This window comes from Homalodisca vitripennis, chromosome X (assembly GCF_021130785.1).
Source record: "Homalodisca vitripennis isolate AUS2020 chromosome X, UT_GWSS_2.1, whole genome shotgun sequence".
In the NCBI taxonomy this organism is placed as follows: domain Eukaryota; kingdom Metazoa; phylum Arthropoda; class Insecta; order Hemiptera; family Cicadellidae; genus Homalodisca; species Homalodisca vitripennis.
In genome coordinates, this window is record NC_060215.1 from 92,100,532 (window position 1) to 92,124,172 (window position 23,641).

The window sequence follows — 23,641 nt, forward strand, 5'->3', positions numbered from 1 at the left end:
AAAATAATGGTATTAAATGAACAATTATAAGAAGGTATTCACGAACATTCCCAAGACTATAACAATACAAATTATGATATTTACCGTGTTGTGTAAAACTAAATAAATAAAATCTGAAACAAGCAGTAAAAAAAGATATAAAAATAATAAAAATTAATGAACCAGATCAATACATAATTATTCTATTTATAATTATAATTTCACTAATAAAATTAATTCTAGGGGGACAACTTATATTAAAAGAACAAAATATAAATCATATTATTCTTATTCTGGGTATAAATAATATTAAACCCTTATTAATAAAAAAACTACGGCTCAAAAAACGTTCATAAGAAATATTAGCTAAACAAAATAAACCTGATGAACAAAGCCCATGACCAATTATTATTAAATAAGAACCAATTAAACCAAATTTAGTTATTGATAATATTCCTATTAAACATATACATATATGAGCAATAGAAGAATAAGCAATTAAACATTTTACATCACCTTGAATTAAACATACTAATCTAACTAAACAAGAACCAACTAATGATAAAGAATATCAAAATCATCTAAAATTAATAAACAAATATTCATAAATAAATATAAAACGAAGAATACCATAACCACCAATTTTCAATAGTAGGCCAGCTAAAATTATTCTCCCTCTTACAGGAGCTTGAACATGAGCTTTAGGTAATCATAAATGAAATATATACAAGGGCAATTTAACTATAAAAGCAATTAATATTATAAAATGTATTATGAAACTTAATGAGACACCAAAATTATAATCAAAACTTATACTGCCAAAACTTATATATAAATAAATAATTACTAATAATAAAGGTAAAGAAGCTAACAAAGTATAAAAAAACAAGTATAAACCTGAAATTAAACGTTCTGGTTGATACCCTCAACCTATAATAATTAAAAAAAGGGGAATAAGTCTAAACTCAAAAAAAAATATATAATAATTATCTTTATAACACAAAAAATTAAAATTAAACTAATTATTAACAGATAACAACAAAATAAAAAGAATGAAGATATTAATGAACCAAAAATAGATGATCTAGATAAAATTATTAAACTACTAATTATAATTCTTAAAATAATTAAACCATAAGAAATATTATCAATACCAAAAAAATAACTAACTGAACCAAAAAATCCATAACAACTATTTACTAAAAATAACAATATTAAAAAAATAAAAAAAAACTGAATTAAAAATCAATAATTAATAAATAAAAAGGGGGTTAAAAACAAAACAAATAAAATAAATTTTATCATAATATAATAGAATTTAAATAATCATTTCCATGACTTCGAATTAAAGAAACTAAAATTCTTAAACCTAAAACACCTTCACAAACATAAAAAGTTATAAAATAAATATAAAGATAAAATGTATAATTAGATATTAAACAAATCAATATAATTATACAAAGAAGGGATAAAACTAAAAATTCCAATCTTAATAAACATAAAAGAATATGATTACGAATATAGATTATAGAAATTAAACTAAATACAAACATAAGTAAAAAAAAATAGAAAATTCATTAGTTTTAATAATTTAATATAAAATATTAGTCTTGTAAACTAAATTTAGATTTCTATCTTTAAAACATCAGCAAAGTAGAATTTACATCTTTAATCTCCAAAATTAATATTTTAATAAACTATTTGCTGTAATTAAAATTACACTGTTAAAAATTATAATTATTATCCCAATAATACTTATTATATTAAAAAACCCTATGTCCATAGGAATAATACTTATTGTACAAACATTATTTATATGTATGTTAATAAATAAAATAATAATTACAACATGATTTATAATAATTACATTTTTAATAATAATTGGGGGATTAATGATTCTATTTATATATATAAGAAGAATTGCATCAAATGAAAAATTTAAATTAAATATAAATATAACATTAACAATAATTATTTTTATTATTATCAGCTGACCATGTATTGTTGCTAATCATCTAAAAATTTTAATACCTGTAGGTACTGCAATAATTATAGTTGCGGAAGTAAAATACGCACGGGTATCCACATCTATTCCAACAGTGAATATATGATGGGCTCATACTACAAATCCTAATAAACCAATTGACATCATAGCATATACTATGCCAATATATCCAAATGATTCATTTTTTCCTCTTTCCTGGGTAATAATATGTGAAATTAATCCAAATCCTGGTAAAATTAAAATATAAACTTCAGGATGACCAAAAAATCAAAATAAATGTTGGTATAAAATTGGGTCCCCACCACCTGAGGGGTCAAAAAATGATGTATTAATATTTCGGTCAGTTAATAGTATAGTAATTGCCCCAGCTAATACAGGTAATGATAATAAAAGTAAAATCGCAGTAATTAAAACTGATCAAACAAATAAGGGTGTTCGATCAAAATTTATCCCAATTGTTCGTATATTAATTACTGTGGTAATAAAATTTACGGCCCCTAAAATTGAAGAAATACCTGCTAGATGTAATGAGAAAATTGCCAAATCAACTCTTGGTCCTGAATGAGCTACATTTGATGAAAGAGGAGGATATACAGTTCAACCTGTACCAACCCCTATTTCAACTATTGATCTTACTATTAGTAAGGATAATGAAGGGGGTAATAATCAAAATCTTATATTATTTATTCGTGGAAATGCTATGTCAGGTGCACCAATTATTAATGGAAGAAGTCAATTGCCGAATCCTCCAATTATAATAGGTATAACCATGAAAAAAATTATAATAAAGGCATGAGAAGTAACAATTACATTATATAATTGATCATTTATTAGAAATGGTCCAGGTTGAGCTAGTTCGATTCGAATAATTATTCTTAATATTATTCCAACTATCCCAGATCAAATCCCAAATAAAAAGTATAGAGTTCCAATGTCCTTATGATTTGTAGAAAATAATCATTTATTCATTGCTATTAAGGTGTCTGATGAAAGTGGTAAACTGTAAATTTACTTATGAATGTTAAATTCCCTTAATATAGTCTTATAGTTTAAGAAAAACGTTAAATTGCAAATTTAAAATTAAATTAATTTAAGACTTACCTTTAAAGCATTTTTAACTTTGAAGGTTAATAGTTTATATTAACTTAAAATCTTAAATTAATGATTTAATTATAATGAATATAGGGGATATTATAAAATTCAATAAAAAAATAATAATTGTTATGTTAATTAAATTTAACTTATTTCATTTTAAAATTAATGATCTGAATATTAAAGAAAGATATATTATACGAATATAGTAAAATATTACTAATAATGATGTCAACACTATAATTGTTAAAATTAAAATCTGACCTATTGATATAAGCATTTCAAATACTATAAGTTTACCTATAAATCCAATTAAAGGTGGTATTCCGCCTAAAGATAATACTAAAATTCAAATTGAAATCTTAACTTCAGGGGTAAATTCATTAATAATAATTTGGTTAATATAATTAATGTTTAATTTTTTTATAAAAAAAAATAAATTAGATAGAATTAATGAATAAATTATAAAATAAATTACTCAAATAGAATTATTTATTGAAGAAATAGATATAAAGCCTAAATTGAAAATGGATGAATAAGCTATAATTTTTCGAATAGATGATTGATTTAGTGCAAATAAAGAACCTACAATTAAAGATAAAATTACGTAAAAATTAGTATTTAAATTAATGTATCTCATTAAAGTCAATGGGGCAATTTTAATTAAAGTTAATAATATAAAATTCACTCAATATCTAAGTCCCTCAACTACTACTAATACTCAGTTATGAAATGGTGCTATACCTAATTTAATTAATACTCTAATTAAAACTAAATTGTTTCTATAATTAAAATATAACAATCTTATAACCAACCCTAAAATTAAAATTGATGATCTAGCCCCTTGAACAATAAAGTATTTCATTATACATTCTGATGTAATTATATTATACCCTGACATTAAGGGGATTAAACATATTAAATAATAATATGTACAGTCAGAAAATGAAATAAAAAAGGTGAAATATGCAATAAATCTTTCAATTTTCTTGAACTTTACATTATTAAAATTAATTTTAAATTTGGTTGTAAGAGGCTGCTTAGCAGATGCCATTATAAATCATTTAATGGGCTATAAATGGTGATAATATAATTAAAACTCATTTAAATGTTATCGCTAATTTTATAAATGTTGCTTTACACAAAAACATAACTTTTTAAGTAAAAATAATGGTTGGCTGAAGATCTGACAAATTAGGCATCCATGCTTCATTTAACCCCAATTAGACCATTCATTTGTTACCTACATAAGTTTAAATAACACTTTACACAAGATTAAAAGTCAAATTTTATAACTTTCAACAACAATTTTATTTTTTTGTCCCAATGCAGTTTGTCCCATTTTGATGAGGAGGTAAGGGAGCTGCAAATGGAGAAAATACACTACAGATCCTTAGAACGGCTCACAATATAATTCTGGTTTTTTTGTCTGCAAACTTTAATTTTCACAAGCTGTTATATGTGTAATAAGAACTATTTTGTTGTTTTTCTGATTTAATTCCATGCTGCAGAACATTTGTTAGTTGCCTGTTCAATAATATAGAAGATGTTTTGCTTCTATTGAACCAGTATTGTTATAGATATCATGGCAAGCCAGCAATTTCTATTCAAACATATTCAACTCTGCTGTGTTCTGATACTCCCTACCTGATTTATGGAACATTAAGAGAAATGTAGATAGGAAACTAATATTATTACAGAAGCATATTTAGAGTAATCTAGACTATTTTACTTCTGTAAAATTAAGTTTTAATAAAAAAAAAGAGTGTGTACTCGTTTTATGTATTTGAAATAATTATCCTTGTCAACCAACCATTTGGGACATTACTACTTCTGTGGAATTCTCATAATTTAAAATAGTAAAATAATAGAGGTTTTATATTTTGCATTGAAAATAAGTCTCCTTCCTGTTAAACCTTGCTTATTAATTTATATTCCAAATCTAAATACCATGTAATTTACACTTTTTTACAACATTCTTGCACATTCTATACTCATGTATATGAGTTGATCTTTGACGAATAATGAATTATTGAATTAAGTTAAACCCACTTAAGGGATGTTGTGTTAGTGTGTTGGGATCAGATTTGAGTCCATGCAGGAGATTTAGAATCCTCTTGTACTTACCAGGTGCAGAGTGACTCTGAGAGCATCCCTGCAACGATCAGGGGTTTTCAGTAGCTCACACAGGGCCTGACCCATGAGGGCGACCTTATTGGATAGCCTGACGTCCGAGCCCACCAGTAGGAATCCTGCCCAGTTGGCCGGGTGGGCGAAATGTTTAGTGTGCTGAACCGTCTGCATGGCCTCCCCAAGTGCCCTGCTCACTCTTGATCCCTGGTGGCATACATGATATTTTCATTCTTCCAGAATGATTAAGTATTACACTGTTGCAAGAAACAAAATGTTTCAATTTTTATTACTAAGTAGTGCTTACTATTACACACTCCAACTATTGTTTACTTATTCATTGTTTACTTTATACCTGAAATACCTGCTTAAGGATCAAGAAAAAACTATAAAAAAGCTAAACATACTGAAAACTTTTATGAAATTTATCCAATGGATCGAAGTGTCTCTGTGGCTAAATTTATTTTTTCTTCCATTTTTAGATTAGAGTTCCCAAAGCTAATCTGGAAATCAAACATCAAATAATTTGAGACAAAAATGTCTTATTTGAACAAATCTATCAACCCGTTATTTGATCATAACACAGGTACTAAAACTAAAAAGCAAACACACTAAATTTTATTTATTTTCTGTTTTTGATTAGGTAGTTTTTTAACATTAATAGACAATATGTTGCTTTACACATTCGCTATCGAAGGGACTGAAAGCTGAGGATGATGGATGGCACTCGTAATATCAGACACTGGTAGACAAGCTATCATTGTATATTACAGCTAGAGTAGTATTGGAATATAAATTCATCTAACAGGTAGCGAAAAATCATTTACTAATCAAACAGAATAGTTTTATTTCATAGTTTGCGTATAATGTTCCAATTGTTATAGCTAAAAATAAATAATTATCAGATAGTAATGTAATTGCTATAATGAATTGATTTAACTGCTGATATGAAGAGGCATGACGTGGCTGTAGCAGGCCCGGTGGTGACACATACTTATGAGATAAATATCGGAAATAACAAAAAAAATAAAAAAATTTCAAGATGCATAAATATTATTTCCCACAAAATTACTTCTTGCAAATTTTCATTTTCAAATTTTAATAGAAGTTCTGTAAAGTAATGTTGTTATTATAAATAAAATAAGTTGTCTGCTTCCATACATCAAATTCTATGATCATATATTTTACAAAGCAGTTTTCAAAATTAAAATTGATTAAAAATTAAAGAAAAAAAATATTTGGAAAATATATTTCTTTCATTTTGGTACTGTTACATAGTGACTCAGTTTAGAACTAGTCTTGGCACATTTAGCCTTAAAACAATATCAAAATAATTTCACAGCTAAGTTTTGTCATGTAAATATGTAGTTGTATAAATTTAAAAACTAACATAATAGAAAAAAGGAAAATATCAATAATTGGATGCTAATCTACAAAAAATCATTTTGATATTAAATATTATGTTTTAAATAGTATTTATTGTTTATTTTGTATTTAACTGGTATATGAATCGTCTCATATTGCACCTTTGACACTATTGGAAAAAACTATTATCCAAGATAATATAACAATGAAAGGGTTAACATGTTCATGAAGATGTGTAACCCATCCGGTACACACGATCTGCGGTTGTGCATCCGATTGGGTACACACCAGGCTTTCTCGTAAAGCGTATCATGCACCTGATGGGGTACACTTTGCTATGCATTTCATTATTGCGCTTTTATTGTTTGCTTATCTTGGTGGTTTGTTAAATGTGATCCTGCGCTTAAATAAATACCTTAGATTATAATGTACCCCGTTGGGCACACGATTGCATAATTGTTAAGGTAAATTAATTTTTTAGGAACCACTTGGGGTACCTGAAAAAACAAGCCTACATAAGTTTCTCATTATACTTAGGACGTTGAATGTAATAAAACTATTATGGTTTTTTGCCATTATTAATGAAAAACTCAACTGCAAATAAAAAAGTCTGGAAACAAGCTGTCATCGTGAACATGTTAATACAATATCTTGGATAAAAGTAAGTTTTATGTAAAAGAAACTATTGAATTGGTAATATAATTTTTAACTGTCTGATAAACAAAACACTTAGACAAGTATCATTTCTGAAAACTGGACACACCTATTGTTGAAATTCCTATTTTGAGTATTCAAATATATCAAGAAAGCACTAACTTACCTGTAGTAAAGCTGAATAGAAGGCTCTGAGCAGGATCTTGGCTGCAGTGTCCGGAACTGGCCAGAGCGATACAAGCACACATTGTGCACCTGAGGCTAGTAGAGCACGTGATAGTCCCACCACACCGTCAGCTGTCGCCCATCCATCGCACGAGTGAGACCAGCTGACCACCACTAGTCGTGCACTCAGTCGCAGTGTCAGCAGCTCTGATGCTGTTAACAGGAACTCTGACAGCGAGGGCAGCTCCAGAGTTGACGATGCCTGCATTGCAAACACAGTATTCAGATTTAAGCGATACTTCAACATACAAGTACAAATTTGGAGGTTGATATGAGGACAAGAACGTTAATACATTGAAAACTAAAATAAAAATACTCACATAAATGGATCACTGGTGTAAATCAAAGTAAAAGCTAAAAGCACTGAAAATTGGTGGTATTGTGCCATTATAAACTTTTTTGAGTTCATCTCAAAAGAATGTGTTAACATTGCCGAAACAGAGCAACTTACTGTCCTGTTTGAAATAGCAGTTTGATAGACAATAACTTGCTATTATCTATGAATGTACTTTATTATTGTAGGGAATGATCTAATAGTAAAAATATGTTATTTTGTTCAATTGTAACTGTTGATTGTGATTCATGTAAGTGAACCTAGGTAGTTTCCTTTCAATCTGTCCGAACACATTTAACATATAAATACAGAAAATATTTCTTTCTGGTATGACGTATTGTAGGATTATCACTTTTTATTAAATGTTGCATATTTTGGTCCTACTCAGAGATTAGACATATACCTATGTAAAATTTCAATTTACTAATTTCATTAATATTCTTGGTTATAAGCTAGTGATTGACTAAAATTTTTATTGTTAACACATTTTCTGAGGGCTACTGTCCTGAGAGTAGTGTGTCCTTTGCTAAAACTGTGCGGTACTGTCCAAACTGGGCGTTCCATTACTTTGCTTGTTACATGCTGCAATCTTAACACAGATCTCTGAAACGTTTCTAACTTGATCTATATAAAGTATACTTACTTTCTGTTACCTCAGTTTAACATGCAAATGTGAGGCTATTGTCAGTGAAACTAAAGATCCTTAAAATGTTCTTTGTAAATGAATTTGTATAATTTTTCATATTACAATTATTAAAACAATATTTCTTCTGTTTCTTTTTACCGACAAAATTGTGAAAATCAAAGTCAAGTGGAGCACCCTTGATCCTTTTTAATATCACTCATGAAACTCGTAATTATGATTTTATATCAACTTTTAGAAAAATTACTATGCCAAAATGGCAGGTGTTATTACTGTTTCTGTTACTCTTACTGTTCTGACAGTCACATTTATTACTTATGCGTAAGAATGTTATATCATCTAATGTGATGACTTTATTGCATAATGAACCAAAATAGCATCAACGGAAAGAAATTCCTGAATTTTCAGTTTTGCTGCTTATAGGGTTCTCATGAGGTGTTTTGCTGCAGTGATCAAGTTAAGGTTCAATAAAAACATTTTTAGTGCTTTCCTAAAGACAAAACATTCTGTCAGTAGTAGGGTTATATTTTAACCCTTTGAGGTCGGCCGGGACAATGTCTGTCCCACTCGTGATGAGTGGCCGAGTAGTGCGCGAGACAGTGTCTGTCCCGGTATACTTGGGTGGCTGAGTAGCGAGCGGGAAACCTGCTGTCTCGCGCTCTAGTACTTTGTTTTTTATTTTGTATCTCCTAAACGAACTAACCTTTTCATGCCAAATGTCTTTTGTTCGTTTCTTAAAAATTTGTATTTTTCACAAAAAACTAATTGAAATTGTTGACTTTGTTTTGAAACATTTACTTGCAAAGAAACTATTCTTTCATTTTTTGGATGCCACTGTACTGAACAGCTATATTCTCACAAACCTGAAAATGGAACAAAGAAGCCTCTTAGTGACTTTCGATTAAAGCTTGTTCAAGGACTTTTTCTTCGTTTTGGTCCCACTGAGCAAATTGTTCAGAGTCCTACCATACGAGAAACCACTAGGCTTTCTGCTAGAAATAGTAATCAACAATCAAACAATCCAACACTCGACGACGCTGTGTAGTGTGCCGCAAAGCCGGAAGAGAGAAGAAATCCACTATCTACTGCAGTGGTTGTGACGTAGTATTGTGTTTGGATCCTTGCTTTTAAAGGTATCACACCATCCTACATTATTAAAAGGACTTGAAAATCATACTCGAATCTATTTCAATCCGTGTAAATAACTTTAATTTCCTGAACTCTACTCAATACGATTTGTTACTATAAAAACATATTGGTGTACTCTTATCCCAAAGAAAATGTTTCTTTTCTAATTAAAATCTAACATAAGCTCTATACTGATATTAAAACTAATTTCAATGATAACTATTTGAAAACAGCTTCATTCTATGTTTTTTTACCGCAAAACACGCTTAAAATGTAATGAAACACAAGTTTTTCAAACTAAATTATTGTAAAACACATATGTTAACTGATGGAAAATTTGTAAGATTAACTCAAAATAAAAGGAATTTAGTTTTACAAAATAAAAACTTTACTTGGAACTAATTGAATAAAAAATAAGAAAGTTAGAGGCAAATAACTAGAACGATGCGCGGGACGTGAGATTTGAGTGAAATCCCGCCGCCCAGCGAGGGCAGGTAGGTCTCGCACGCACCGCCACTCAGGCACAGTGCACGTCAAATAGCGCCAGCGTCAAAGGGTTAATAACTCGTAATGAATTTTGTTCTTTTTTAATGTAATTGATACCATAGCAAAATAAGAGCATCGTTTTAAAAATAATTTATTTTAATGTTAAAAAATGTAAAACTTAATGACGTTATGATAATAAAAACAATACCTCTGAACAGTCCTCCTCGACTTGAGAGTGGTCACCTTGGCTCTGGTAGAAGGGTCTTGCCTTGGAGTGTTGAGAGTCAACAACATCACCTGGGGACAGGACTATGGCTGACAGTTTCCAAGAGACATGGGTTGCCAGGTGGACACATTCGGCTTCCCCAATCTGACGCAGCACTGACTCCTTGCTAGCCTGAACATCAGGGGGTCTTAGTAACAAAAGTAATGTTTTATTAAGCCAGATAATATCTCGAATTCTGTCAACTGAGTGCGATGAAACCTAAATATATCAACTATGACTTAAGTTGAATGTTATGTAAAATGTATTTTTAAATATACATTGTTTACAGTTTCAGATACCTAAGTAAAGAGCTGAAATGTTTTATATATATATATATATATATATATATATATATATATATATTATATTGCCATTTCAAACTTCTCTTACATGACTCATACATTTTTACATACAGGGTGTACATAAAGTCCTGCACTGGTATAATATTTTCTAAACGATAACAGATAAATGAACAAGATTTGGTACATCAATACTACACCTAAAAATCTACTTTTTGAAGGAACTATCAGTTTTCTGTAATATCATGGGGACGTCCCGCAAGGAGTCGGAAGGAAATCTTAAATAGGAGCATAGGTCAATATGCACATCATTTTAAAGGGCTTATCTAGCAGAGTTTAATGCCGCAAACCGCACTCAAAAAGATTGATCCAGTACAAAATGGCGGCTGTTCAAAGGTTTTACTTGGTTACATTTCATTAGTAGCCATAACCCCGGTAAAGCAAAACTGCAACCAAACGAATACTGCAGATAAATACTACATTATGATTGTCAGTTGTACAGAAGTGAATTATGACGTAGGTTATCCTCAAGGGGTACAAATATGGTCCTAATATATTGATAACGGGGAAAACCTGATAACAGTAACAATTAAAAAGCTCTTATCTTTGGGTCGCAGTTTGGACTTTCCAATTAGCCAGTCTATTCATAGTAGGCTATTCTAGTTTTCTTGTTTTAGTAGTGCTGTCCAACTTTTCTATCAGTGCACTTTAGTACAAAAGAGTTTGTCGTATTGCTTGTAGTTCTTCAACTACACTATGTTGCTTGACGAACGTGAACGTATAACACTTCTTATGATGGTTGGTTGGGGAAACAACGGACGATCACACGAGGAAGCATGCCATTTATTTCATGACTACTTTCACGAGAGGCAGCCAATTTCTAGAACAACTGTAGGGAGAACTGTTCAACGCTTTATGGAAACAGGAAGTGTTTCCGATCGTCATAGGACAGGAAGGCCCGCTACTGCGACAACTGAAGGCAACTCTTTAGATGTATTGCACTCATTTATTGAGAATACGCAAGAGTCCCTACGCTCAGCAACACAAACTCATGACATCTCTGTTACGTCTGTTAAAAAGATTCTGAAAGGGTCTAATTTTAAGCCTTATAAAGTTCATTTGGTGCACGAACTCAACGAAGTTGATTTCGATCGACGTATAGAATTTTGTGAAACTATGATGGCCAAAATAGATTGCAACGAAATTGATGCAAACAATATTGTGTTTTCAGACGATTGTTCATTTATGCTGAATGGAAGTGTAAACAGGCACAATTGCCGTTACGTACTAGAGTAGCGAAAATCCTCACTGGATGCGGGAAGCACATACGCAGTATTCACTAAAGGTGAATGTCTGGCTTGGTGTGATAGGTACCCAGTTGGTAGGTCCTTTCTTTATTGAAGGAAATTTAAGTGCAATATCATATTAACGTTTGCTAGAAAATGAAATTACACCAGCACTTCGAAACATGTTTGGAGAACATTACCAGAATATCTGGTTTCAACAGGACGGAGCACCCCCACACTACGGCATTGACGTAAGAGCCTATTTAAACACTGTTACCAATATATTAGGACCAAATTTGTAACCCTTGAGGATAACCTACGTCATAATTCACTTCTGTACAACTGACAATCATAATGTAGTATTTATCTGCAGTATTCGTTTGGTTGCAGTTTTGCTTTACCGGGGTTATGGCTACTAATGAAATGTAACCAAGTAAAACCTTTGAACAGCCGCCATTTTGTACTGGATCAATCTTTTTGAGTGCGGTTTGCGGCATTAAACTCTGCTAGATAAGCCCTTTAAAATGATGTGCATATTGACCTATGCTCCTATTTAAGATTTCCTTCCGACTCCTTGCGGGACGTCCCCATGATATTACAGAAAACTGATAGTTCCTTCAAAAAGTAGATTTTTAGATGTAGTATTGATGTACCAAATCTTGTTCATTTATCTGTTATCGTTTAGAAAATATTATACCAGTGCAGGACTTTATGTACACCCTGTATAATGGGTCATGATGAATACATGCTATTAATTTACAATGTCCATATTACACACACAAACCTGTTGTAGTAAATAAGTATTACATCTGATAAATCAAATAAGAACATTTATTCACACAAGAAGCTAAGTTGCTGTAGCCCACGAATACTACTAAGACAAACGTCACTTTTAAAGTTATAGGATCAATTATGAACATTTTTATGAACTGTTTCTTCAACAAAAGATTTTATGTAGAGGGTTATTAAATTATTTATGGAACAAAACGAGAACAAATTAGCCCAACTTGTTTGAGACTTATTGTGAATAATGAGTATACGCAATAGTGTAAATCTGATAAGTCGAAGACTAATGTAACCCTTTAGGTGGTGTAGGCATATATCCTGTAAACAGCTGAGAATTAGATAAACATTGACAACATTAATATACTCCTTGTGTTTTTAATGCTGAAATCGAACATCATATTGTAACTGTGACAGATTTGTCTATTGTCTTGCAGATATGGAAATTTTCCCTTTGCTAAAGTGGGAGGGGAGAAAAGACGAGACTTCAACGCCACTCATTCTGATGGCGCCACTTTACTGAGACACTCATTCTGATGCTGCGTTGTCATCATTGCCAAAAAAGAAAAGACACTTTATCAGTACAACACGTGTGATTTCGGACTGTATCTGGGTGTTTTACTAACTACCAAAAGCCCAAGCACTTGCTGATTTATTTGGAATTATTTTTCCATATATATTTCAATAAGTATAACACAGTGTTTTACTTATATTTTATATATAATGTTATAATTTCATATTACAACCATTATATAATGCCCTGATTACTGGTTTATAGTGCTATAAGATTTTTCAAATCCACTGGTATTTTAGGATATTTGGACACAAAAACAACCAACCAAGGCAGGTGTCATAGTTAAGAGATTAAGAGAATTAAAACTAGGGTTAAGGACTCTGAAATGAGGTAAGCTTACCTGAGAGCCTACCAGTGCCTTGGCCTGCAACATCTCTGCGACCATGGCAGCCTCTTGCTCTGCATGGGGGATATCACTCCATCCCCATTGCTCAGTCACTGTTGATGGAAGTCGAGGATTGCCTACTACCAGTGCTGTCATATTACCTGCACAAGTGCATAAATTGGTTAAATAATATTATAATATGTATGTTAAAACCATATGTTAAATCCATATCAGATTTAGTAATGAATTTATTGCCTAGTAATAAAGAGTCATACCTTGTTCATTGTTCTTGCCACTGTTGGAGCTGCGGGACTTCTGATTGGCTCGCAGGGAGGTGAGAGAAGGCACTACAAGAAGACTGAACCTCTCACTCAGGTACTCGGACGTGGCATCTGGTGCTGGGGGAGGTTTCAATACGGGGAAAGGAACTAAGTAGAGGTCTCCCTCCAATACCAGCAACAGCTCCCGCCTTCCCGAGCATCCCTTTCCATGGGGTACTGAAACATTTAGATTATACTGCCTAAAGTCCTTGAACAAATCAACTTTTACACTATCAGTTAGAACATTATAATATTGTCATCATTAAGAGGTCATACATGATAGTTATAAAAAATTGATTATAAATATAAAATATATATATATATAAAATATTGACATAAAACTGATAATTTAAGATTATATTGCACAACAGACTATACTCTTTAAATGTTGGCTTAAACACAATATTAAAAAGTAATTCATGAAAGGAACTGATAACATGGGGTCTTTGGGGGCAAAAATACAGGAGTATAGTGTGGCTGTTGTTCTTGAAAGCTGAATAACAAATCACTTTATTACACTGGAAATCTGTGTTGAAATTCAAGCATTGGCCAAAAGATCAGTGTTGATTTACTTGCACATGTGGGTATAGTTAAAAAGTATACAGATTTTTATAGTTTGAAATATATCCAGGGCAACTTTCTATTTTGTATAAGGATTTTCAATCCTTATTGGATCATGATTTTTACTTGAAAAAAGTTGTGTTTTTTTGTTTATTCTTTATAGACCTGGAGACTACTGAGATGTTACAAAGAATCCAATTGCAAAATTGTGTGGACTACGTCTGTAAGGGCTATAGTTTAGTGATATCAACACAAGGGAAAAAAATTATTCCAACAGAAATTTTAGGCATATAAAGAAATTACTTTTGATTTCACAAAACAATACAATTGATGCTATGTGGCCCAGTTAACTTCTCAACTTTTCCAGAACACAAACTCTATTGTCAAAATGACGGAATACAATGTCTAGCACATAGAGGGAGAACACTTTTTACGTATTTTGGTACAACTTATTATATTACTTATATAATATTATAATACTTACAAGGTCCTGAAGTTTTGGAACAAGTAGTAGGTAGGCAGTCTTCAAAGGGAGCTATAAGCAGTTGGTAAAGAGCGGCAAGGCAGGAGGGCCCCTGCCAGGATTGGTTATTAGGCCTGCGGGACCTGACACTGCCATGCCTACTTGCTGATCCACTAGCTACACTTCCTCCCACACTACCCAGGCTGAAACACAAATTCAGGAGTTAAGAGTAGTTGCTAGGAAGGCTAAGACGACAACCCCAACCAGAATCTGACTGTTTTGTCTACTGGATGAACCACTGGCTACAATTCCCATTTCCACATCTTAGATGGAAACATAAACTTTGGAGCTTACAGTATACAAAAGATGATAACATGAAGGGGAATCCTTGCTAGGACTGGTTTTTAGACTTGCAGAATACGACTTTGCCTTGCTTAATGACTGATCCCTAAACTTAAATAGCTGGTGAAGGGTAACTTTTTAAAGTGAATAAATTTACTTACAAGTCTCATTGAAAAGGATATTGAATTATTTTCTTAAACATGAAGGAGTAAATGATATAGGAGCACTCAGATAAAGAAGAAAAAGAGCATTAAAACTGCTGAGCCGTTTAAAATTGATTGATAAATTAGTAAATTCTTAGTGGCTAACATGTATATGAAAGAATTGGTCTTTAACACTGTCATGGACAAGTATAGAATGCTGTTCATAAATTAATATTGTAATTTCTATATGCACGGGGCAGATGGGCAGATATATTTTATATATTCTGACAAATGTACAGTAATGGGGAATTTGGTCATTATAGGTGACTCAATGATTAGGATTTCAAATATAAAAAATCTTTCAAAAGCAAGTAACTTTGAAAACAGACTTCAGGCCTTGATGGAAAAAAATGTGAATACATTAAGTTTAACACGTACAGGTCCAGTGTCACAATTGTGTAACGAATACACGATAATTACAGATGCATAAGGCAAATGTAAATTATTACTATGAGTATTAAGCCACAGGTAAAACCAGAATAGATTTAATACAATATGTAATATTGGAGTGTGCTGGATTCAGAATTGTTTGTGAAGAGTCAGGCATTTTTATAAATTACTTGGTTTTTTTTTTTTTGCCTGTGATTCCATACTTTTAAGCTTTCACCAGCGCGATTAGTTGTTTGTAAACAAATAAATTATGCCATGACATTGAAATAGTTATCAAAGAAGATATATAGTTGAAACTTTTGGACTTATCTGATTTTAGTGAAAATGATGATGTCAGTGACAAATAACAAGTGTTATTTCATTACAAGAATCATTATAACACTAAAATCTACAATTTTGAGGAATGATATCTGGGAGGCGTTATTACTGCAGCGGTCACGGAACTTATAGGGTTTATAGTTTCATCACCAATATTGGGCAAGTATGAGGCATAACATCACCGTTAGTATCGATGAAAACGTGATGGTATCGTAGTATTTCAATGCAAATATATAAATTTGATTCATAAAATTGATTATATTCAGAAAATATAATGATAAATAAATACAATCCACAAAAAATCTATTTTAGGATCATGGGTTAGATTCCTATTAGTTTTGACAATCGTCACATTGGCATTTGGTTTGGTACTGTAGTTGTATCTCTATTGGTTAGTTTTAATTAATAAATAAGAGGTTTCTTTTAATTATAGTGGAATGTGCTACTGCCAAGCCCGCGCTTTTGACACCAGCAGAATATCTGTCTTGTGATTGTCTTATGAATACTTCACCCAGCTCACCCACCATATTCAACAACAATAGATTTCCACTCCTTTCTAAAGACAAGTAAAGTTCAAAATGCACTCCATTTAAAAACTTTTGCTGGAATTGGTTTTAAATTACTGTAATACTTAAAAAAAAACTTAAATTTTGCATTCATAAGTAGCAAGAATACTGGAAAGAAGAAACTTTGCCATTGTACCTGAAAAGACTACTGAGGCTGTAATTGCTGGAATTAAAGAGGTGATTACGGTTGACCATCCTTAAGAAACCACTACGGTCAGCGTCTTGGTTTAGACGGTCTCCTAGCTCCTCCAGGTGCTGACTCCACATTTCTGATGTATCTATATCTGACTCCCCACTTCTGCAACAAATATCAAATTTACATAATTAAGATATCAATTGAGTATTGTGTATACAATACACTGTACACAGGAAGTTAGTGATATAATATTATTCTTTATATTCAAGTAATGGAAATCAATCTTTATTCATAAATATACAACATTTCTGGCCATGTCTTGCACATTTATTTATTTTCATAGTATCTTTTTGAAACCTTTTCTATAATAATCCATGATAAACCAGGATAGATTATTTCAACTCTGTGATTACAACAGGACCCAGAGGGACCAAATCATTTGGGACAAGAATACAACTACAGCTTAAATAATTATGATACTTATGGAATGTAATAGTTTCAACTTACTGTGACTGCACTCCTAAACTATCCCTGACGCTCTGTACGTAGTGCTCCAGAAGAGAACCCGTAGTAGTCAACATTTCCTCCCCTCCACGACTGTCCTCTCCCTCTCGGTCTGTCTCACTTACTGCTACTTCATGGAACCTCACAATGCCTATACAAAAGAACAATTGAATTATAGACAGTAAAAATACAATTTCTTGAAAGGAACTACAGGAAGGGTAATGACCCTAACTGTATTAACATTATAGACACAAAGTACACACTGCCTCAACATGACCAACTGGCACTATACGGTTAAAACACAAAAATGATTATTTATCTTATTTCAGATATGTACAACTTTCATATCATGTTTCAAATGTCTCAACCTACCAAAGGTAGGATGTGGACAAGTTATGCTATGAAATTGTGTTTCATGATTCTGAGGATCTGTTTATCATAGTAAAGAATTATCATTAAAGGGTTGTTTTAAAATTTTACCAACTCATTTCATGCTCCCTTCTATTATGATTTCTTAACTCCATCTTCAGAAACAGGTTAATTTAGGTTTTCTGGGTCGCAAGGTAAGCGCTTTTCGGCAATTAAAATATGCCAGACCTCAGAGGTCCGTTTTGACCCCTCTGCTACTTAATGTGTATATTGCCATATCTTTGGCACACAGTCAAGAAAGTTCATTTACACTGACGATATCGCTTTCACAACACAACATGAGAACTGAGCATCTACTTAAATCACCTTCACAATTGACTTTGGCACTCTCAAAGATTTACCCCAAAGTAAACCTGTGTTATATATGCAACAGTTAGTTAGTAAAAAGCTTGGTATCTATTTAGATAGTGTTAAATAAGAACAAACACAATACTTGGGAATAAAAATGTATAGATATTTCATGAGGATGATAAGTGGAACCCTCATGGCGACTCCTCTCTCACGGGTCCTGGTTTTATGTAACATAACTCTTTCAAAACAAAAATTTGAAACAGGGAGGCATTGATCAAACAGTTAAATAAAATACCATTTCCCCATCCCAAATATATATATATATATATATATATATATATATATATATATATATATATATATAATAGCCAATAGGGCAACATCTTCTCAATTTCCCTGATCTAGTTGAAATTTCCACCAAAGACAAGCTGGCTGACTTTCTGGGAATCGTTCGAGGAACAGACCTAATTCTTGTTATCTGATCCATTGACTGCATTAAATGGCATGGGCACGGAAAGAGGTGATTTTAGTGAATTGTTTCTGGGATGATGTTGGGGTTTTTAATCACTGGAATTTCAAATGGGAACTGATACAAGAAGAATCATGTGATTGCAGTGCATAGGCTCAAACTACGGAGCATATTGTCAATAACTGTTCCTTACGCTGTTTCCCAGGTGGTTTGCTCAGTCTCCATTGTGCTGACAAGAAAGATAATAAATGGTGGAATTCGTTGGCTTCAACTATGTGATGGTAGACACTTAATTAGTTTTTAATACTAAAAGCGAGAACTATGTACTGAGGATTGTTATTTAAATTATAAATTCATATATTCAGTTAACTGGCTAAAGTTCCATATGACATAAGTAAATAATAATAATCACCTGAGAATCATATATTTTTAGATGATGATAGGAAACCAAATTTTATTCTCTATGCAATTTTAACATGATATCCCAATCATTCTACATGATATTTCATCTGTTATTTTATTAAAACTATTCACTGTATTACATTAATCTCAGCTTACCTTTACCAGGAACAATGAACCAAGAATACAGAAAGCCAGCAGCAAGACTGTAGTACAGTACACAGGCTCGTTGCCTGTTGACAATATCTACAAGCTGTTCAACAGACGAGGGAGTGGCATCATAGCGCAGTTGGTTACAATTTGAGTTTGGTTCCACAAAACCTTGTCTCTCTAGAAGCAAGTCTACAAAGGCCCTCGTGCGCCCTCTCTCTGCCACTAACAGAGCTTCTTCCCTCCTCCCAAGTCCCACCAGCACATGCTGAAATAATAATTTACTATCAGTTACCTTTCACTTGGTAATTTCTTTACAATGAGTTGTAGTTTTAGCTAGCTTAGGCACGAGTATTTACTTTAAATTTTGGAAACAGTAGTAATATACAAGAGTTGCCTAGAAAGTAAATAAAAATTGCACAGCATAACATGTTATCTGTAAATTCCTGACCACAGTAGCTGCTGATTAACTCCCTATCTTGGGTATGAATAAAGGTAAAAATCACTGAGGTATTTTCTGTATGGTCAAGTTAATCAAACATTTCATTTAGTATCGGTACGGTAGTATTTAAAAAAATACTAAAGCATATATTCGATTAAATCAAGATGTTATTACTCGTTCTTTAATCAGAAATATTCACTGACAAATTGCAATAAGTGAGTGTCATAACTTTGTGATGGAAAAAGCTTGTGCATAACAAATATTAATTTATTAAGTACTTAATTCACTCATTAAATCTGGAAGAAACAATTTTAAAACAGATTTTATAAGAAGTGACAAGGTAACCTCTTAAAGAATTATTAAAAACTACAAAAATTAACCCTTTGAGGAGTAATGACGTCTTGGAACGTCACTAGGTTCTGTTCCACAGGAGTAACAGCTAAAACATGAAAATACAACCCAGGAGTAAAAAAAAAAACACATTAAACATATTTTTAAAAAAATTGATTACAAATAAAAATGTACAAAAGTTGGAATGTTTGCATTTTTTTGTGATTTACAAATTTGTGTGTGTGTGAAATTCCTCAAAACAAGGGTAAATACACAATGCTACATTGCAGTCTGGGCAGTGAAATGTGGTATCCTTCCTCTTCTTTTCACAGGTGGTTGTGTTGTAGCATACATAACACCGCTTTTGAGCTTTCCTTGCTTGACCATCAAGAGTAGTTGTTGTTTCTAATAGATGGCGTATGCGGCCTGTCCGCTCGAGAAATAAGATTGTTGATAATAATGTCTTATTTGCCGATTATTCTGCCTCAAAAATTACACTACCAACTATGGTTTAGTTTAAAATTAGTTTTAAATAACTATATGGTTCTAAATGGATGCAAATAAAACAAAAACAAAAGAAAAAAATCAATTTTGTAACAAACAATAAATGACGTTCTGGAACGTGACTACTCCTTTTGGCTTGTTTTTAATTTGACGTTCTGGAACGTCATTACTATTTTGAAGGAGTTTCCCGTACTACTCAAAGGGTTAATGAATGCTAAATTTTTGTATTACATATAAGTTTTGAGTCACAATATTAAGTACGAAACAAAACAAAAAATAATTTTTAAGCTAAAAATTTTCAAAATACACCTTTATTTTGTTTTTGATTTCACATCTTTCAAATGAATGAATATCAATGTACAGCACTTTTTTACACATTATGTCAATTATTTACAAATATTTTATAAACACTTGTTTGTGAATGCCGGTTTTAAGCTACTTTGGTATGGGAAACCTTAAAGCAAGGAGCTCTTTACAATCCTACATTGTAATCACTGCACTGATAATGGGATTCTCGGTGCACATTATGTTTCAAGCAATCTCAATGTAAGCCAATCAGCATGCCCAAACAATCTAGTGGAAAATAAGTATACTGTTGTTTATTATGCGGTTTTCCCGCAAGTCAAATCGCCACCCATCACAGATAAATATAGAATAGTTCATTGTTGCACGACAGATTAACTCATCAGTGGCCGTTTTTTAGTCATAAATCAATGACAAATTAACTCAGCAAAAGCCATTAAGGGGTTGAAAGCGAATATAACAATCTTTTAGAGCTTAAAAATAATGTGCCAGTTCTTTTAGGGCAAATATTTTTTGTTAATTTCAATTATGAAAAGCTCAAAGAAGATTTTAACTTTGAGGCTAAAGCTTTAGGTAGTAAGTGAGAAGAACTCAGTCACTCTCTAAATTTATAAAAATAGAATTCAATTAAAGTTTTATTTCAAAGTTTTAAGATTTGAGGTACTTTTATTCAACTTTTATTATTTTATTCACAATCCCTTAAGTACACTCTAAACAAAAAACAGCTCAAAGGACATATATCAAACAGAAGCCACATCTGGTATGTTTTGTGACTGATGTGGCCGATGGAAAGAAGTTAATGTATTGTAATAGCATGGAAGGAGTACCTGTAGAGCCTGGTAGGAGGCAGTTTGCAGGTCGAAAAGTGAGAGCTTGTAGTCACTGGAGCCCCTGGTCTCTCTGCGGATGGATTCCAGAAGATGGGCTGCCTGCTCCAGCTGAGCCTGCGCCAGTTCCAGCTGCCCGTTACCCCACAGCGCCAGCCCCAGCCGATGCCTGATCCTAGCCTCCTCCTCACGCCGCCCCACCATCTCAGCAATAGCCAGCCCTTGCTGGAGGTATGCCACAGCCTGACTTGTGTTTCCCAGAGCATGGTGAATACGACCTATTCAAATTCATAATTTTAAAAAACTTAAAGCTTTATCAAGTTCTCATCAGCTAATAATTTAACCGAGTCAGATCATGGTATAACCCATGAGAAATAACGTAGTGGTAAGCATGTTACCAAGATACATAACACAGTGCAATACAATATCAAATGAACAACTGCAGTACCTTTATGAATACCCTGAGGTTCGTACTACACGTGTGTCTTTAAGTAGCCTGACTCGACACTGTATGAACTATCATTTATCAACAGAGGTGCAGCTCAATGTGGAATGAATGATTGTACATACATCTGATGTACATGGCACATCTGACTACTTCTCAAAGAATATGCAAATTTATAAGATAGAAATGATCTTGAAAAAACATCAATTACAATTATACAAGTAATAATGGACTTGTTCATGAATTCGTTTTTCGTGTGCAAGCAGCTATCCAAACCAAATGCAACATTGAAAATTGGTTAATAAAAAGGAAAAGAATATTTTAAATCAGTTTCCATTATGGAAATTCCAAGAACAAATTAAATTAAAACATATGTTCTTATCTCTATCAGAGATCGATACTTTTTGGTAAAGATTTATGCCAAGTTAATACTAAAGTATAAACAAAATGGAATAAAATTAATTAATATTAAAATGGTACATATAGTTTACATTGGGTTATTTTTTTGTTTTTATATTAGAGGCAAGCAAAATTAGAATGTCTGCACTTTTTTACAAGTAATTTTTAAACTTAGGATGACTATGCTATTCAATCATAATTTAAGTCTCTTAAATAACTCAGTTCTCATTACATACTTGCTTTAAATCATTCATATAAAATTGCATTATTATAATATGTAAATTGATGAATATTCAAAGCTTACCGAGACTACTGAATGCCACAGTTTTGGCGAGCTTGTCATTGGTCTGAGCTGCCACAGACAAGTGCTGTTCCTGGTACCTGACAGCCTCGTCGAGGTTCCCCAAGGACTCGTGGACACTGCCCAGGTTGCCACAGGCCCTCCCCTGCAGGGCTGCTAGGCTCAGCTCTTCTGCGATGTCTAGATCCGCTTGATGGTACCTCAGAGCAGTGGAGTATTCTCCCATCTGTTGGTACACCTGTCCCAGCCCACAGGCAGCATCAGCCTCTGCCACTTTGTCCTTCAGCTCCCTTTAGCACATCATAAAATTCATACCATTTTTTATACTGAAGGTTTAGAACTGAATGCATGCAGTAGCAAATGATAAATTACACATCTACCTACCTAGCTATGGTGAGCTGATGCTCTAAACAGGAAATAGCTTGTTCATAGTTTCCAAGAGTGGTATGGATATGTCCCAACTCTCCGTAAGCTGAAGCCTTTGCCTCCGGATTATTTAGCTCATGAGCAACCACTAGCCTCTTCTCAAAACACACCAAAGCTTGCTGTAGGTTACCCAAGCGCTTGTGGGAGTGACCAAGGCCCCGATAGGCTCGTTCTAGGTCTCGAGAACTCTTCAGTTTTAGTCCAATTGCCAAATGCTGTTCATGGCATTTCACAGCCTCTTCCAGGTCTCCCAAAGCATCGTAACAATCTCCTAAATTTCCAAATGCTCGACCCTACAGTAAAAATAATTCAATTGTCAATGATCTCTTCCATAAAATAATCCTTGCAATACAAATATAATGTACTTGTGTTCTTGATTGACATAATATATTATATATTACTACATATACTATGCTTTGCCTGTGATATTTGAGTGTTAACACACAAAGATAGACTAAAGCAAGTTAAGGGAAACACTGAAAGAACTATTTTCAGAGTTAGAAATCCAAGCATTAATTAATCATACTTGCCTGATCCTATCATATATGTT

General features: G+C 32.5%; 1 protein-coding gene across 2 annotated transcripts in view; it reads right to left on the reverse strand.

The window, feature by feature from the left end:
* LOC124369445 (tetratricopeptide repeat protein 28) overlaps positions 1–23,641 on the reverse strand; it is a 129,830-nt gene that overhangs the window by 34,540 nt on the left and 71,649 nt on the right. For both annotated transcript variants that reach the window (XM_046827451.1, XM_046827450.1), the window contains exons 13-24: positions 23,050–23,384; positions 22,669–22,955; positions 21,521–21,798; positions 19,124–19,382; positions 17,380–17,527; positions 16,873–17,034; positions 14,939–15,120; positions 13,849–14,070; positions 13,589–13,734; positions 10,250–10,438; positions 7,392–7,652; positions 5,204–5,413 (exon numbers count right to left, since the gene is read on the reverse strand). In XM_046827451.1, the coding sequence (XP_046683407.1) occupies positions 5,204–5,413; positions 7,392–7,652; positions 10,250–10,438; positions 13,589–13,734; positions 13,849–14,070; positions 14,939–15,120; positions 16,873–17,034; positions 17,380–17,527; positions 19,124–19,382; positions 21,521–21,798; positions 22,669–22,955; positions 23,050–23,384 (2,679 nt within the window). The remainder of the gene's footprint in view (positions 1–5,203; positions 5,414–7,391; positions 7,653–10,249; positions 10,439–13,588; positions 13,735–13,848; positions 14,071–14,938; positions 15,121–16,872; positions 17,035–17,379; positions 17,528–19,123; positions 19,383–21,520; positions 21,799–22,668; positions 22,956–23,049; positions 23,385–23,641) is intronic.